The sequence below is a fragment of the Xenopus tropicalis genome, chromosome 3 (assembly GCF_000004195.4).
Source record: "Xenopus tropicalis strain Nigerian chromosome 3, UCB_Xtro_10.0, whole genome shotgun sequence".
NCBI lineage: Eukaryota > Metazoa > Chordata > Amphibia > Anura > Pipidae > Xenopus > Xenopus tropicalis.
In genome coordinates, this window is record NC_030679.2 from 118,301,765 (window position 1) to 118,319,591 (window position 17,827).

Genomic DNA, 17,827 nt, shown 5'->3' on the forward strand with positions numbered 1-17,827 from the left:
ACCCCATGGCTGGCCGGACACCCCCTGAATCACCTACATGTCCCCCAGGCCCCAGGCTCCCTTTCCTCCTGATTTATCGCCGGCTCGGCACCTGGTGTGATGTTGGTGTGACGTTTCCAGGGATAAGAATGTCCTGATAGAGATAGATATGTACCTATATGCACACTAATATAAATCTGTATATAGCCGTGGCTCTCTGCACAGTACGGGTGTGAAGCTCGGAGCGTTAAGCCGGGACTCAGTGGTGCCGAGCTCAGTTTCACTACCTTCCCTGGGTACCAATTATTCAGTACTGATGATGGGGATGCCGTGGCCCGCCCACTAATCCGCCACTCCGTTTTTGATTGGCAGAGAGTCTTTCTTTCTCTCCAATCCCGGGCATCCGGTTGGTTGAGAAGATGTCGCTCCTCAGATATCCCACGCTGGTTAGTCGGGGCTGCTGAAGTGAGGCGGGATTGTCTGAAGCGCAGCCCGGCGGGCACAGGGTGACCCGGAGCGGGTGTGTGCCCAAATTGTACCCGCTACCGGGAGGATGCTGAGCCGCTTGATGAGCGGAAGCAGCCGCAGTTTGGAGCAGCAGTGTGTGTGCACCGTCAGGCTGCTGGACGACTCGGAGTATACGTGCAACGTGCAGGTGACTAGGGGGACATGGGGGGGGGGGGGGGGGGGGGCAGAATGGGGACGTGGGGCGCACGAAGGACAGTCAGGGCACGGGTGGGCCTGGGGCGGTTAATACACAGAGTGCCCCCAGCAGCGGCTTTCCGCTAATTATAATCACCCCTGTCACATTCCATTCATATTCCTCTGCTATGGACCCTACCATGTTACTGTACAGCATTTCCCTGGTACCGACTCCTGCCCTCCCTATTACTATATACCGTATAGCCGGTACCGACCCCTGTGCCACCTTACTATACTTTATTCTGCTGGTACCAACCCCTGCCCTGTAACTATACATACATTTACTGGTACCACTACCAACCCCTGTGCCACCTTACTATACTTTATTCTGCTGGTACCAACCCCTTCCCTGTAACTATACATACATTTACTGGTACCACTACCAACCCCTGTGCCACCTTACTATACTTTATTCTGCTGGTACCAACCCCTGCCCTGTAACTATACATACATTTACTGGTACCACTACCAACCCCTGTGCCACCTTACTATACTTTATTCTGCTGGTACCGACCCCTGCCCTACTGGTACCACTACCAACCCCTGTGCCACCTTACTATACTTTATTCTGCTGGTACCGACCCCTTCCCTGTAACTATACATACATTTACTGGTACCACTATCAACCCGTGCCACCTTACTATACTTTATTCTGCTGGTACCGACCCCTGCCCTGTAACTATACATACATTTACTGGTACCACTATCAACCCGTGCCACCTTACTATACTTTATTCTGCTGGTACCGACCCCTGCCCTGTAACTATACATACATTTACTGGTACCACTACCAACCCCTGTGCCACCTTACTATACTTTATTCTGCTGGTACCGACCCCTGCCCTACTGGTACCACTACCAACCCCTGTGCCACCTTACTATACTTTATTCTGCTGGTACCGACCCCTTCCCTGTAACTATACATACATTTACTGGTACCACTACCAGCCCCTGTGCCACCTTACTATACTTTATTCTGCTGGTACCGACCCCTTCCCTGTAACTATACATACATTTACTGGTACCACTACCAACCCGTGCCACCTTACTATAATTTATTCTGCTGGTACTGACCCCTGCCCTGTAACTATACATACATTTACTGGTACCACTACCAACCCCTGTGCCACCTTACTATACTTTATTCTGCTGGTACCGACCCCTGCCCTACTGGTACCACTACCAACCCCTGTGCCACTTTACTATACTTTATTCTGCTGGTACCAACCCCTGCCCTGTAACTATACATACATTTACTGGTACCACTACCAACCCCTGTGCCACCTTACTATACTTTATTCTGCTGGTACCAACCCCTGCCCTGTAATTATACATAGATTTACTGGTACCACTACCAACCCCTGTGCCACCTTACTATACTTTATTCTGCTGGTACTGACCCCTGCCCTGTAACTATACATACATTTACTGGTACCACTACCAACCCCTGTGCCACCTTACTATACTTTATTCTGCTGGTACCGACCCCTGCCCTGTAACTATACATACACCTACTGGTACCACTTCCAACCCCTGTGCCACCTTACTATACTTTATTCTGCTGGTACCTACCCCTGCCCTGTAACTATACATACATTTACTGGTACCACTACCAACCCCTGTGCCATCTAACTATACTTTATTCTGCTGGTACCGACCCCTGCCCTGTAACTATACATACATTTACTGGTACCACTACCAACCCCTGTGCCACCTTACTATACTTTATTCTGCTGGTACCTACCCCTGCCCTGTAACTATACATACATTTACTGGTACCACTACCAACCCCTGTGCCACCTTACTATACTTTATTCTGCTGGTACCGACCCCTGCCCTGTAACTATACATACATTTACTGGTACCACTACCATCCCCTGTGCCACCTTACTATACTTTATTCTGCTGGTACCGACCCCTGCCCTGTAATTATACATAGATTTACTGGTACCACTACCAACGCCTGTGCCACCTTACTATACTTTATTCTGCTGGTACCGACCCCTGCACTGTAACTATACATACATTTACTGGTACCACTACCAACCCCTGTGCCACCTTACTATACTTTATTCTGCTGGTACCTACCCCTGCCCTGTAACTATACATACATTTACTAGTACCACTACCAGCCCCTGTGCCACCTTACTATACTTTATTCTGCTGGTACTGACCCCTGCCCTGTAACTATACATACATTTACTAGTACCACTACCAACCTGTGCCACCTTACTATACTTTATTCTGCTGGTACCGACCCCTTCCCTGTAGCTATACATCGATGTACTGGCACCCCTTCCAACCACTATGTCACCTTATCATGCCCAGACTGGCAATCTATGGATTCTGGCAAATGCCAGAGGTGCTGCTCTAAGAAGCCATAGACAGTCACTATTCAGTGGACTAGTGGGGGTTGTTTGGGCCTCTGTGTATTTGTACTTTTGAATCCCAGTCTGAACCTGCAGCTTACCATACTTTGTTCTGCTGGTACCAACCACTGCCCTGTAGCTGTAAATAATTTCACTGGTACCAACCCCTGTGTCACCTTACTATACTTTATTCTACTTGTACCGATTCCTGTCGTGTAGCTTTATGTCAGTTTACTTTGTTCTGCTGGTACCTTCTTCTGGTAGTGACCTCTGCCCTGTAGTTATACATTTTTTATATACTTTCATTTACTTTATTCTACTTATACTGACCCCTGTCCTGTAGCTATACATTATTTTACTGGTACCACCCCCTGGAAGTGTCTACTTACTGTGCTTTATTCTACTGGTTCTGACCATTGCCCTGGTATTGTACTTCATGTCACTGGCCCCCCTTCACATGAATATACATGATTCAAATACAGAATCCTCTACAAAATAATTGAATATTAACTGAATCCGAAAGCCTAGTTTGTATATTCAGATTTAAACAATAGCTAATCATGCTGAAACTATTTATTATAATACAACATACTTCTATCTCTAGTTAACTGATTCTGTTGTTTTTCATGTCATATCTCTCCCTTCTGTGATATATCCATCCCATTCTCTCCAGCTTTCCCCTTTGTTTCATATTTTGCTTTTTCATTTTATAACTGTTTTACATTTCTCTTTCTGCTGTATTCTGTATTGCCCACCCATTCACCCCACCCCCGTCTATTTTATTTTCACAATCTTAAATTAACACCTTGTGTTCTCCTGCTTCTTCCTCTTCCTTTGTGCCAGATATGTTTGCCATTGTTGTGCCCTTTCTCAAAAATCTTTCATTTTCTCATGTCTTTATTTTTTCCTTTCTCTCTTGTGCTCTGCCTTGTTGAGATTTTCCTTTGGGCTATTTTCAGTTCTGCTCTATAATTTGGCCTTTCCCTTTTGTGACACCTTGTGACCTCTTTTCCACCATTGTTCCATTTTATTACTTTGTACAGGGTGTCTATAGCCAAAGTGCATCCTAAGGCTTCTAATTATTTTATTATTTCATAATTATTCCATAAGCAATTTATTAAAAATAACTTTACTTGTACTGATTTCTGGCACTGTATATTATACAATCATTTGTTATATGTTAACCTCTGTCTCTGTGTGCAACATTCTTATACATTATTATTAATACACTATCATTATTATACATTATTATTATTACATTATGATTATTATGTTACATTGTCATTATTATACATTAATACTATTGCTATTACATTATCATTATTATACATTGTTTCTGGAGTACTCTGTCTCAACCTGTTATCTTACTGTACATAACTTCCCATCACAGTGACCTGTTTTATTTTCCATTCCTTTACTTTGACAGATCCTTGTAAAAGCTTGACCGGTTATCTTTCATTATCTCTCTTGTTCCAGTCCCTGCCACTGGCACGTTTCACTAGCCCCAGTCTTGGCACTGTGTGCTCTATTATTATAATAGATTTTCCTGGTGCCATCTTCTATATTATACATAATTTCACAGGTGGCATCTTGTGATACAGAGTGGAACACAGTTAAACATAAATGCAGTAGATACGTGTGCTGCATTTTAATGCATTATTACACTAGTGTCGACCTGTTACTGCACATTGCTTTGTTAAATCTGATTTTTGTACTAACCCTATTACTGTTTGTCACTATTTGATATTATGTCACTAGCGCCGCTCCTGTCACTGCTTGTCACATTTATTCTAGTAGGTTAGTTCACTGGTTCACCCTACTGTATGTATGTATATATATATATATATATATATATATATATATATATATATATATATGTATATATGGCTTTTGATGCAGTCTCAGTCTCTGCTCCCCTGAAGCTATAATAGTGAATGACCATAAAATCATATAGGATTGTCTAGGTTAATAGATGAAGCAGCTTCCATGCAGAAAGTGCCACTGCTGCAATTCTGCACCTGCACGCTGGCCTGTGGAAATCAATTGCCTTTGTCTGCTTAGAGCTGACAAATCCAAACTGCAGGGATTTATTGCGTATTTAAAGGCAGGTGTGCATGCACCTTCGACCACTAGTGACTTTGTGCCATTCTGCTGCTTGGTGAATAGGGAGAGCATCACCGGATAAGCATTTGTTAACATCACACCGTGCTGTCTTTGAATTGCTGTATGTTTAATACTTCATTTAACAGAAACTAAAAAATAATATTAATATATAAAACCACTAATTTGTTTTGGTACCCTGGTATTTTTCTTGTGTGTGAGGGGGGTGGACTTGCCTAGATACAGCTTAGACCTGTGTAAGTAGGCCTTTATTATCTGCACTCCCCACTGTCCCCAGTGCTGCTTCTGCCTTGAGGCAAGGTGACAACCACTTTTGCAGGATAAAAAAAAGCCCCCCTGATAATTTTAAGAACCAAAGTTTTTTAAATTCACAATTCATACATACTAATTTGAAGTGTGCAGCTGTGCTCTCTGTTTTAGCAACCCTGCTCCTTTCCCAGCCTAAGTATAGCAGGTCGTGAGGTGGGAGGGACGTGGCGTTAGGACTGCCGCCTCAGCAGCAGGATCATGATTCTTAATGAGGAAAGACATAATCTATGCAGAAATCCTCATTTCCCAATTACTGTCACTTTGTGTCACATGAAATTATACCTACATCTATGCCACTAAACCTGCTAGTTTTGGTTAAATTTACATCATTTCACTTGTGTCAGCCCCCGTCGCTGTGTATTGTGATAAATGAACTTGAATGTCTGTTGTAATGGAAGTAAATGGGCAAAGGTTGTAGAGCATTAATAGCCCCTCTTAGGATCATAGATGGATGAGAACAGAAAGCTTTCACATTCACAAGTAACCAGGACGGACTAGAAATCTGTGAATTCTGGCAAATGCCAGAGGTGCTGCTGTAAGATGCCATAGAAGAATTCTCCCTACTGTTGTCTGTTATGGTATTTACCCAAAAGTACAAGAGCTTATGAAATTCGAAGCAGCAAATGTTTTCTCTCACTGAGAAAACTGTGGTACTCTCCAAATATGTGAGAGCTGTTTGGTAAAGCTAACATTCCTTTCCTTTTCTATGCACATAAGGACAAAAGAGGTCACTGTTTCACCCTGGAATTAGGTTACAGAACCATATAACCCATGGCTGCTCCCAGTATGTTCATGTTCACAGAAATATAAAGTACAAAAAACTTCCTGTCCCATATAAACAAGGTATAGTTGCACTTAAAATTATCATTCTTTTATATATATTTTTTTTATTATTAATATAAAAGAAACTGTATCCAACATAATAGAAGTTAGCTAAAGTTCTGTGTGCATAAGGCTGCTTTGATATTCACCATGTACAGGTGCCCAACCAAATGTTATGGACTCCTGAGCTCCCCCTTTCTGATTTCAGCTTGTTTGGTTCTCATACAGTTAACCCCACTGATTCTTTTCACATGAAATGGAGACCGGAGAGATCAGTTGCCCATGAGCCGAAATACTGTGCAGGTAGATTTTTGGCCTTTTTAGTTCTTGGCCAATTGATGACCCAATTAATGTAGCCAGTGGTGGTGATTGGAAATCAGGGTGTGCTGTCACCCTTAGAAGAAATGATAAAAAGCAAACCCAATTGAGCCTGCAATACGTGGAGTACAGGGCTGGTTTGTAAGACTTTCTCCAGTGTCCGTCCCGGAGCTCAGTAATGCAGGTTGCCTAGGGGTTCATGAGACCTACTGAAGTTATTCCACAATGCATGCTGCCCCCTGCATTTGCTTTATTGTGCCATTGCTGGATGATCAAAATGCTTCTGTTAAGCCTGTCAGGGCCAATGGGGCCACAATGAAGCCTCAAGGGCCACTGGTCATAGCACTGGGAATAGGAAACAAGGAGGAAGCTCACTAGAAAACAGGTAGATAGATGCTTAGCAAAGAGATGGCAAAGCAGAGAGTAGGCACAGGGTGTGCCAGAGAGTTAACAAGCTAAAATCCAGGCAGTGGGTCAGGGCAAGCAGAAATCAAGTAGGTTCAGAAAAAGTCTTTTAAGGAGATCAAATACATTATAAGAGAAGCACCTACCAGACAGCAGGAAGGTAGACAAAAGAACTGGCAGTGGACCTGAAATGAAACTTGGGAGCATCTGTGCTATATACACCAAACCAAACTGCCAAAGCCCTGTCATCTATTGGGTGTGTCCCAGTCCTCTGGGGATGACATCACTGTGACATCATCACTGTGCACTAAATTAGCGCAGCCATGACAAAGCCCCACAGACATAACCAAACATAAGAAAGATCTCCTGCCTCTGGTGATCAGCTCATAGCTGCAAGGTGGCAATGACCTGATTCTCTCCATATGTTAAATCACCATCCATTACAATTTGGACCTTAAAGTATAATTCAGCTTTTATCTAAATCCCCCTGTTTGGGGCTGAACTGCCCAGTTTAACTAATCCCTATAGTTACCTTTTGGAATGACTTTTCTGCTCATACGTTGGATGAGTAAATATGTGCACAGTGTAATAGTAAATAGAATGAGTAGCCTATGTTTGTGTTATTTAACTTCAGATTTCAGAGTGGCATTGTTGCCAGTATTTAGTGGGCCCAATAAACTAACCCAAATGAAAGCTGTCACTGTATTGCTGTAATACTCAGTGACTTACACTTTTATCTTTCCACACTGCTGTCACTGTATGTTACACTAATGCTCTTGCCTGGGCCGCTCTCCTTCCGTCAATGAAGGTCATTGTGATGATATTCTGCTCTTAAGGGACGCTCTGTCTGGGGATTAATTATTAAAATGCTGCCGGATCAGAGAAAATTGCTCTGTAATTTTCTGGAAAGAGACGGTTCTCACATGAGTGGTCTCGCTATTTAGTATAAAAGAGGATGTTAAAGTAGGGCACGCGGTGACACTGATAGGAATTCTGAAAGTGAGGCGGTTCTGATTGGCTTGTCAGTATGGCTTTTTTTTCTTTGTACTCTGACCTGATATACCGGAGAGGATGTATATATAGCGATATCAGTGGCCTCATTATAAGGTATAGTCTGTTTATCTATAGACCTTGGCATACAGGAGCAGTCAGTCATTTGGTACTGGGAGAGAAGGTAGGTCGGCCAGTTAGAAAGTGGTACCAGGAAATGTGACCATCGCCATGACCCTTTTATTAAATTGATATAGTGGAAATAAGAAATGGCTCATGATTATTGTCCTTGGCTAGGGCCTGGGCCTTCCCAGAGATCATCTGGTGCTCCAACAGGTGAGTCTATCATTGGATGGGCTGTAAACTCTTCCCACCAAATAGGGGAGACAGCCCTGGCACCCCTGTACATGCGCAGCAACAGATATTGTAGCCGTTGTACATTTCTGCCAAAAACACTAGTAGAATACGGATTTGTCTCTCACCCTTTGAACAAATATGTCCCATAATGCTAATATCAATGCACAGCTGTTCCCTCCTGATTCCCTGCCTCATGGACTGGTACAGAATTCCCCTACTTTTATTCTGTCTCTATAAGCTCATATTAAGCTCGGGTTTATCTGCCCTTTAGAAAGAAAAGCTAATACTGTGAGATTATGTTATTTCTGTAGTAAGCAATAATGCATTATCTTGTCACTGGCAGTATCCTGATGAGTTCCGTAATGTGGGCTGGCTGTGGGTTCCTAAACCCAAATTGAAAGAAAATACTATTCCTCTAGGAGCCGGGCTGGATTGGCCAATATAATGTACTCTGCCCAGGTAGATAAAATAAACAGTTGCTAATTGGTTCAGCCAGGAAGAGATGCCATGGGGATTTTGTTAAGTTGTGTTCTATTTATAAAGTCACATACTTTATTATTTTTGGATCTCATTAACGAGATTTTTTTTGTAAAATAGATTATGATTTGGTATTACTTTGGCTCTGTTAGAATGGCGTAAACATTCCTTTTTGAAGTATTTGCTGTTATTTTGCCACACCTTTAATATAACCCACATTACACAATGTTTATAGGTCATTTTATTGATTGTTTACGTCTAAACCCTATTTGTGTTTTACGTTTACATATGTCAGCGTGTCAGCCCCTGGGTTATTGATAAAATCTTCTTTCCTTGACATCCATTACTAGGGGCAGATTGATCTAAGCAAGGCACAGGAGCTGCCAAATTAACAATCTTCATGGTGTTCCAGAAATATGGATTCAGAAAAGGATGAACTTAATTTTTTTTGTCCGATATAGTTATATGATTGTCAAGGTAGAAAAACTGCCCCTCAAGCAAACCTACATATGCCTAGTTAATTAGCAAAATCAGAGAAAAGCAAACATTTTACTGAAACCTTTCTCATTTGTCTCAAAAGGATTATAAGAAATCTCTTTCCTAACTGTAGAATGTCAGCTGGACTAATCCCTGGCTCAGCGTACTGTAATACTCCATGTACTGATTCAACAGAAACACATCCAGTATTCCTTTATATTGTCATCTGTATGAAACATTTTTGAACATTAAAATAGACAACTCTTTAATTCTTATGTATTATCTGTAAAGATCTACTAAGAATATTTCCTAGGGGCATAATTGCATGATCCTGTAGATATTAGTATAAAATGATCATATTCCTCTTTAGTTGGCACCAGTGGTTCCTCATCTCTGCCTCTAGGCTAAACTCTTGGGTTTGTAGACTGATAGTTAATTCTGTAATGAAGGGGCCTTAGGCACAACATTAAGAGGCACATTTCCATTACTTTTAACCAGAAATTCAGATCTTTTAGTGTAGATGACAAAATGGCAGTCTCTGTGCAAGTGATTCTGGCTTGTCCCATTACAGTTGAGGTAAGCCCAGGACAGGCTGCCATAGTCTTATAGTATCAGGAAGCAGGGGGGACCAGGAGCTCCCTGAAGGTTACTAACCTGATAAGCTGCTCAACTTCTTAGGTCGGACAGACTTGTGCTTTTAATACAAGCCCTAACATTGACTTATGCTCTGTCATGGGGTCCATTGCTCTGAATCTGTTTTGTAATAGAAAAAGTTTGCTTTTCCCCAGCCGTTTGAATTGATTGGGGAGGTAGAAAATAATTACTGCTTAGAGAGAGTATGGACGGATAATGTGATGTCTGGACAGCAGAGTATTACATAGTGGCTTGTTCATCTGAAATGTGAGTCCCCCGAGCGCTGCCCTGCTACTGTGCATTTGATATATAAGAAAACATTTGTGGTTAGCTATGACTTATGCATACACTTCGATTGCTTTTTGGCTCTAAGTGTGCTGTTTCATTAGGCATAATGAAATATCTGCTGAATGCCAGATACCAATGCTGCCATGTGTGTGTAAAAATCACATTAGGCTTCAACAACTTTACTAAAATGCCAAATTACCACCTTTATTCTTTGTTGCCATCTAGTGGTCACTGCAGAGAAACACTCAAACAAGTGTATGAGATGTTTAGATACCAAAGGGTGTTTTTCCAGTGCATCATTTTGGAAAAAAAGGCTATGATTACAGAAATTTTTGTGATATTTACACCTCTGATGCTCTTGTTTTTGCTATGTTTCCCTATATTTTCCCCTACACATGGGCATTAATCAGAAGCAAACTGTGAGTGGTCCTGGCTAGGCAAGATTGTCACATGTTACTGGTTTAAAGGCCTACCTACTCTAAGGTATATGCGTAAGAACATTCCCACCCAATAACTTTGTTGTATTTACATGAGTGACAGTTGCCTCAATGAGACAGAAAAGACGGCTGAGGCAGTCCAACCCAAAGCTCTGAACAATGCCTTTTGACTTGCCTAATTTAGATAGGATGCTGTAAGCACATTTCATGTGCTATGATAATTGTTCTGACACCTCTGTCACTACATGATATCCAGTGGCTCTAGAAGCCTCGGCAGTAAGGCATGTCAGGAACATAATACTGTACGACAGCTTAAGGAGGGCCATGACTGGTGGAAAATGCAGGCTGTTCACACTGAACTATTGTCTTCTAGAAAGATGCTAAAGGTCAGCAACTGTTTGATTTCCTGTGCCACCATCTGAATTTGCTGGAGAAAGACTACTTCGGAATTCGCTACGTGGACCCGGAGAAGCAGCGAGTGAGTTTGTGGAAGCCATGTGCAGAGCATTATGTGACAGTGCTGGCGCTCTACACGTGTTTTGTTTTGACTGAACTGCTAGTGTGTTTTTGGCAATGATTGGCAAAATATTTGTTTATAGCATGCTTTGCTTTATTTCCTTTCCTCCCTGATTTTTATCCCCAGTCCTCCTCTTTCCTTTCCTCCCTTTTTTGTCTTCCTTCCATATTTGTCTTTTTTAGCTTATGTTTGTATTTTCTGCCACCCCTTTCTCTTGATTTGCTTGACCTAGACAGATTTTATAGTCTGTCAAAATGAAGAGCCTGATGAGCCTGAAGAGTATGATGAGTACATGGCTCACAGTCACATGGTATGTCGTAAAGCTGGAGACGCTGGCTCATTTCTCAACTATGGCCTTGCCAAGCTAATTAATGGACTATATGGACCTTAAGGGGATACTGACATCATCAACATCACTGCCATCACTGACATCATCCCTAGGAACCTATTAACCTATTTATTATTATGGGTACTAGTGTGGGGAAAACATTGGGTAGTAAGGCACAATACTCCCAGAAGTGTCAGTAAAGGGATGGCACGGGCACATAATTCCCAAAGTGCCAGTATACTTTCATGGCTGTTAAAGTATAGATAATAAAATCACTAGATTCACTAGATTCTTTATATGACTGATACATTTACTATACAAATGAAGGATAAGGTTATATCAGGAATGCATTGCTCTTTAAGCACAAGATGAATTACATGACAGCAGTGACTTGTAATCATGTGACTATAATATATATTAAATATATACACTCTTCTTTGCAGCACTGGCTGGAATTTACAAAAGGAATTGCTAAGCAAATGAGAGGTACTTCTGTCACTGTTACCTTTTGTGTATTGTTTGTGGGTAGATTTGTTAATTTGCTCTGAAAGTGATCTCTCTGTGATCATCTACTCTCCACTTCTAGCTCGGCCCCCATATGTAATGTGCTTCAGGGTAAAGTTTTATCCCCCGGATCCAGCAGCTCTGAAAGAAGAAATCACTCGGTGAGTCCTATGGATTTAACCAATGCAGCTGTCACCTAATGCCATATTGCAAACCCTGTACAAAGAACAGCTGGCACTTTCTGTATAATGATGATGATTATGAACCAGTATTACCCCTATGTCATATTCTTACAGAAAAAGAAATGTTACATTGAACTAGTACATCTCACAATAATTATCACATTTCTGTTTTTTATTATAACCACTCAAATAAAACCTTCAATACAAATACTTCTTGGGCCTCATTTATGATCAGGGGCCTCTAAATTGTGGGTTTGTCTTTTAACATGATGCTTGCTTGTTCCTAACTGATAGGGATGAGTCTGTATTACTACTAAAATGACCAATATTCTGTTTCCCCCCCCCCCCCCAAAAACCCACCCATGCAAACCCTTGCCCACTAGTACTCACAGCTTCTTTCTCTCAGACACTGCTGAGTGGAGTCAGAGCGAGCCACAATCAGAAAGCAGATTCTGTGGCTTCATTGCTGAACATATTAATTGCTTATCAGTATAATTAGGCTGACTAGATGCTGGAATATTTAAAAAGGGAGTCAAGGTGTACAATTTAAATAACAGGTGCAGATGTTTTCTGCCCACAAAACACATTGCCCCCCCTGTATTTGCAGACATAAAGATTTGTGTCTGACTATAAATGGTGCCCAATCCAGCCATGTAAGAGGGCCATGTGGGCACCCCTGGACATCCACATGCATACCCCTTGTGTGCCATTCCTGAGGAATCTGTTGGTTGTATCAGGACCCCTGAATGTACAATTAATTCAAGACAGGAAATATACAGTTAAATACATGGACTCCATGGCAATTCTGGTACAAAGGGGCAGAGCTTGCTGTATTCTGCTCCATAGAAATAGGTGCAAATCCCAAAATGGCAGCATTGCATCTCCATAAGTTTCTAGGAACTGACCTGATATACTAGTCATTCTCTGTCTATTATTTTCATAATGAAGGTGTTAGCACATGTTTCAGCAGGCATACTTAATAAAGAATGATGGCTTTTCTGTATACTTGTCAAGGTACTTGGTTTTCCTACAAGTAAAGAGGGATCTGTACCATGGGCGGTTACTGTGTAAAACCTCTGATGCTGCCTTGCTTGCTGCCTATATACTGCAGGGTATGTATACATTGTTCACTCCATTCTTCCAGTACACCTCACAGCTCTAACTTTCTATTGGCCCCCAAACTATTATGTGTTTCCTGATTTTCACTGTCTCTTTCCTACCCCTCATGGTCCTGCTCTTCCCCTCATGGCCCTTTTGTTTCCCTCACTACCCATCTCCATTCATTCACGGCGCCCCACCTGTCCCACACCACCACCTACCCATACCGTTCCTGTATTGCCCCTCAACATCCGTCTTTCCCACAGCTGAAATTGGGGATTATGACCCTGGGAAACACCCAGAAGGGTACAGCTCCAAGTTCCAATTCCTCCCTAAACACTCAGAGAAGCTGGAGCGCCGGATCGCCGAGATTCACCGGAATGAACTGAGGTGGATAGTGGGTAGGGACTGGGGGTAGTGGAAGAAGGGTAACTGTACTAGGGAAGGACTTAACTTTAGTGGGTACAACTGATTGGAGGGAGTCTAGGAGTGGTGGGTAACTCAAGGTAGGCTGCCTTGTACACCTTGCAGCAGAACTTAACAACTGATTCTCTTCATAAAGTACTACACACACCATACCAATGCCGTAACACACATAGATAATGCTTAGTATGCCTCTCCTACTGAATAGGTCAATTGGATATTTTATTGTAATTGAGAAGGCTGTGGTGATTGTTTACTTGGGTGTTTAAAAAACAGTTACAACAAAAAATGAAAGTGATTTAACGTAGTTAAAATAGAATGTACTGTTGGCCTACACTGGTAAAAGTTGTGTTTCAGAAAAACTGCTATAGTTTATATAAATAAGCCGCAATGTAGCCATAAGGCAGCTATTTAGCCTGAAAAAAGAAAATACGGGACAGCTACATTTCAGAGATTTAAAAAGCTGTGAAGAATACAATGGTATTTTAAAGAGCTTATCCTTTATCTGCTATGTAACCTGTGCCATTAGCCCTATTTAAATTTAAATGGCTGCCCCCGTGGCTACACAGCAGCTTATTTATATAAACTATAGTCATTTTTCTAAAGCAAATACACAGCTTTTACTAGTGCAGGGCAACAGTACATTCTGTTTTAATTACTTTAAGACACTTTCATTTTTTGTGTTACCTTTAAGGAAAGTTCTGTATCACTGCCTGTATCTCTCTTGTTCTATCCCTGTCAGTGGAGCTTCCTCTAGAGCAGTGGTTCCCAAACTAGGAGCTCAGCTTGAGGACCATGTGGGTTGATAGCTTATTTACTATCCTAAATATGCCTAAACTGATGAATTGCATACATTTTCTATTAAATTGGGGCCCCAGGATAACGCTAATAACGTAATGCTCACCTAAATTAAAATGCAGTAAACCCAATGCAGAAAGCATATCCTCAAAATAATTTTGCTAACATTCATAAAACATTCTTAAAGGAGAAGGAAAGGTAAAGACTAAGTAAGGCCCATGTAAATACAGCCATAAGCACTCACAGAAACGCAAACAAAACACAGGATTTCTGCTCTCCTTTTTTGTAAATATGTTCTTAGGGTATCTTTTTTCCTCTCTCAGAAAAATTCTTCATTCCTGGGGCCAGAGTCTGAGCAGCTCTCTCCCCTCTCCCATAAGAATTCATAAAACTCACTCCCCCCACCCATAGGAATGTGTGATCTGAGCTATAATGGCTAGACTGCAACAAGGAACTAGTAGGATAGGACCAAGCTAAAATGGAAGCTGCAATCTTAAACAAACAGAGACTCTTTTACTCAGGTATGGTAATGCTTTCTGCAGAATAAATAGCGTTCTAGGTGGCACTTATGTGGTGAATCTATTGGCAGTAAAATGCCAAAATAACTTTCCTTCTCCTTTAAAGAATATTTTAACCCAAAACACCCTGACCTTCTTTAGACACCACAAATGAGATAGATATGGACCAAGCAAATCTACCCTACATATAGTATAAGTAAATCTAAAGGAACTGGACTTGAAAAGTAATCATTGAAGACGTTTCACTACTCATCCGAGCAGCTTCTTCAGTTCAACTGACTGGTATGGGAAGTCCTCAGCATATATACTCTTCCACTAATCCAATCACAATGGCACATTGTAACTCTTCAGAGAGGTGACATCTGAAACTCACAGAGATGTGAATGCTGTGGAGTTACTTTGATTAGGATTACCAAGGTATAATGCAACTCATAGAAACAGGTGTAACTCTACTGTGATTGGATAAGTGAAATAGTTAATTTGCTGAGGACTTCCCATACCAGTCAGTTAAACTGAAGAGGCTGCTCGGAGGAGTAGTGAAACGTCTTCAATGCTTACTCAGCAAGTCCAGTTGCTTTAAATTTACTTATACTAGATACACCATGACCTGGATGAATGAAAATCATCATAGTCAAATCTACCTTACCCATCACTTAGATCTTTAGTGCTGTAGTCTGTAACCGAAGGGGACCAGTGTACTACAGTGAGCCGTAGGAAATGTACATAGAGATATGTGATTTCAATTCATTTGATGATTCTGTCTTGTTTGCTTTAAATGTTAATCTTCCTGTGCCAGTCTGTATTACACACACACTTTCTTTCATGTCTCTATGGGGCTCATTTACTAAGTTGGTGCAACATCAGGAAGGCTACTGGAGTTATATTTGCCCGCTATTAACTCTACCATGCCAATGTTGCACTTGGGTGCAGATAAAATAATAGCTGCTACTTGTTTGCAAAATGCATAAAGATCTGGTGTGCCAGACAATAAAAAAAAACAATATATGGGCAAAATATAAGGGCTTATCTATCAGAGAAATGCTATAGCTTGTGTGCAGTTCAATAGGTGCACTACCACCAGTCACAATCTGCAAGGAGTGTGTATGAACACAAGTACCTAGTGAATGGCACTAAAGTGTACCATACTTGTTCTTGCGTTTGTAAATAAGCCCTATGGCATGTAGCAAAATCAAGGGCTGCATCTCCTTAATAAATGACTGCCTTTGTTTTTCACTAGTTACAAGCTATTAGTATTGCCTGCTCTCTATCTTTTCCCAGAATGCCTGTCTGTTCTGACCACCTCTGAGTGTAGATTCCATGTCTTTCTGTGCGTTTCCCTTTCAGTGTTTGTGTAACTCAACTTGTCTCCCTTTTTCCGTGTGCCTGCCCTGCTCTCTCTAACTGTACTTATCGCACATTTCTTTTATTAGTGGCCTGAACCCTGCAGCATCTGAGCTGTGTTTTCTGAGGAAAGCTCAGACCCTGGAGACATACGGAGTTGATCCCCACCCATGTAAGGTATCTCATTCAAGAACCAATGTGAAAATCATGTCTTGTTATGTCATGTTTAACCCCTTCATTCCTATTGCTTTCAATTTTGTCTCCCCTTAACCATAGGCTTCCTCTACCTTCGATTGTCCTTCATTGCTGTTTATCATGCTACATGGGGGATTCTTCCCATTTCAACCTTTTTCTTCTTTCTCCATAAAACCCCTTTCAGTCTTTTGTTTCCTAGTCTCCATAGTGATATTGTAATCCCCTTTCTAACTTTTTAGGATGCCTCTGGGAATTCTGCATTTCTTGCCTTTACCCCTTTTGGATTTATCGTGTTGCAGGGGAATAAGAGAGTCCATTTTATAAAATGGTAAGTACTCTTCCAATATGGCTTCTATGGTCACTCATTCCCTCCCTTTGACTTATGTTTCTCCATCGGTTGTTTCCTATTATTTCCTTAAAGACTGAGCTGGCAGGCTTGTTACCATGTTCATTCCTACAGGTAGGTCACAGTATGGGACAATTAAAAGACGAGACAAATTTAAAGTTATTGCTATCCCCAATAAAAGGCCATTAGTAGTAATGCTAATGTACGCTTGTTTTCCTGCAATTGGGCTCAGAACTTTCCAGTCTGTATCACTTCATGCTGTTATTTCAATACATGGGCTGACTTTACTGAATCCCTTTTTCAGGTCCCCCTTGTGCAGGTTGATGCCCCCTACTAAACTGCATAGATTTTCTAGAACCATACTAGGTCTATTACACTTCTACATTCCCCTTGCCTCTATCCTATCTGCCTTGTGTTTCATTAGATAAACTAATTCTGCCCCAGAATAAGGGCTGTGACACACTGGGAAATTATTTGCATAACGTCGCCTTGAGAGGAAACTTTGGTGATTTCGGCAAATCGCACCACCGCGTATGGCATCCTCCCGGCAAGTTACATTCTAGCCGGTGGGATGGCATTTCGGGGATTAGTCGCCCGCGGCAAGGAAGATTTGTTGCGCGGCGACTAATCTCCCCATGTGTTACAGCCCTAACAGGCAGAGATTCAGAGGTCAGCGGCTTTCATCTCAACTGCCATCATGGCAGAATTACATCCAGAAATGACGTTTGCCAGGCTAAGGTGCTGATTTATTAACCCTCAGTAGTCACCTTTTATTAAAACATGACATTTAGATTCAGCTAATTATTTTCCATGCTTGACTGCATCAGTTTCCTTGCATGAAGTTACACGCGCTAGAGCTGAGCACAAGCACCCAATTCATATATACCTTTCCC

General features: G+C 41.7%; 1 protein-coding gene across 1 annotated transcript in view; it reads left to right on the forward strand.

Moving 5' to 3' along the window:
* Positions 1-412: 412 nt before the first annotated feature.
* Positions 413-17,827, forward strand: part of frmd5 (FERM domain containing 5) — a 28,198-nt gene continuing 10,783 nt past the window's right edge. The window contains exons 1-8 of the mRNA XM_002932962.5: positions 413-634; positions 11,058-11,162; positions 11,973-12,015; positions 12,116-12,194; positions 13,230-13,327; positions 13,580-13,703; positions 16,483-16,570; positions 16,828-16,916. Of these exons, the coding sequence (XP_002933008.3) occupies positions 533-634; positions 11,058-11,162; positions 11,973-12,015; positions 12,116-12,194; positions 13,230-13,327; positions 13,580-13,703; positions 16,483-16,570; positions 16,828-16,916 (728 nt within the window). The 5' untranslated portion in view covers positions 413-532. The remainder of the gene's footprint in view (positions 635-11,057; positions 11,163-11,972; positions 12,016-12,115; positions 12,195-13,229; positions 13,328-13,579; positions 13,704-16,482; positions 16,571-16,827; positions 16,917-17,827) is intronic.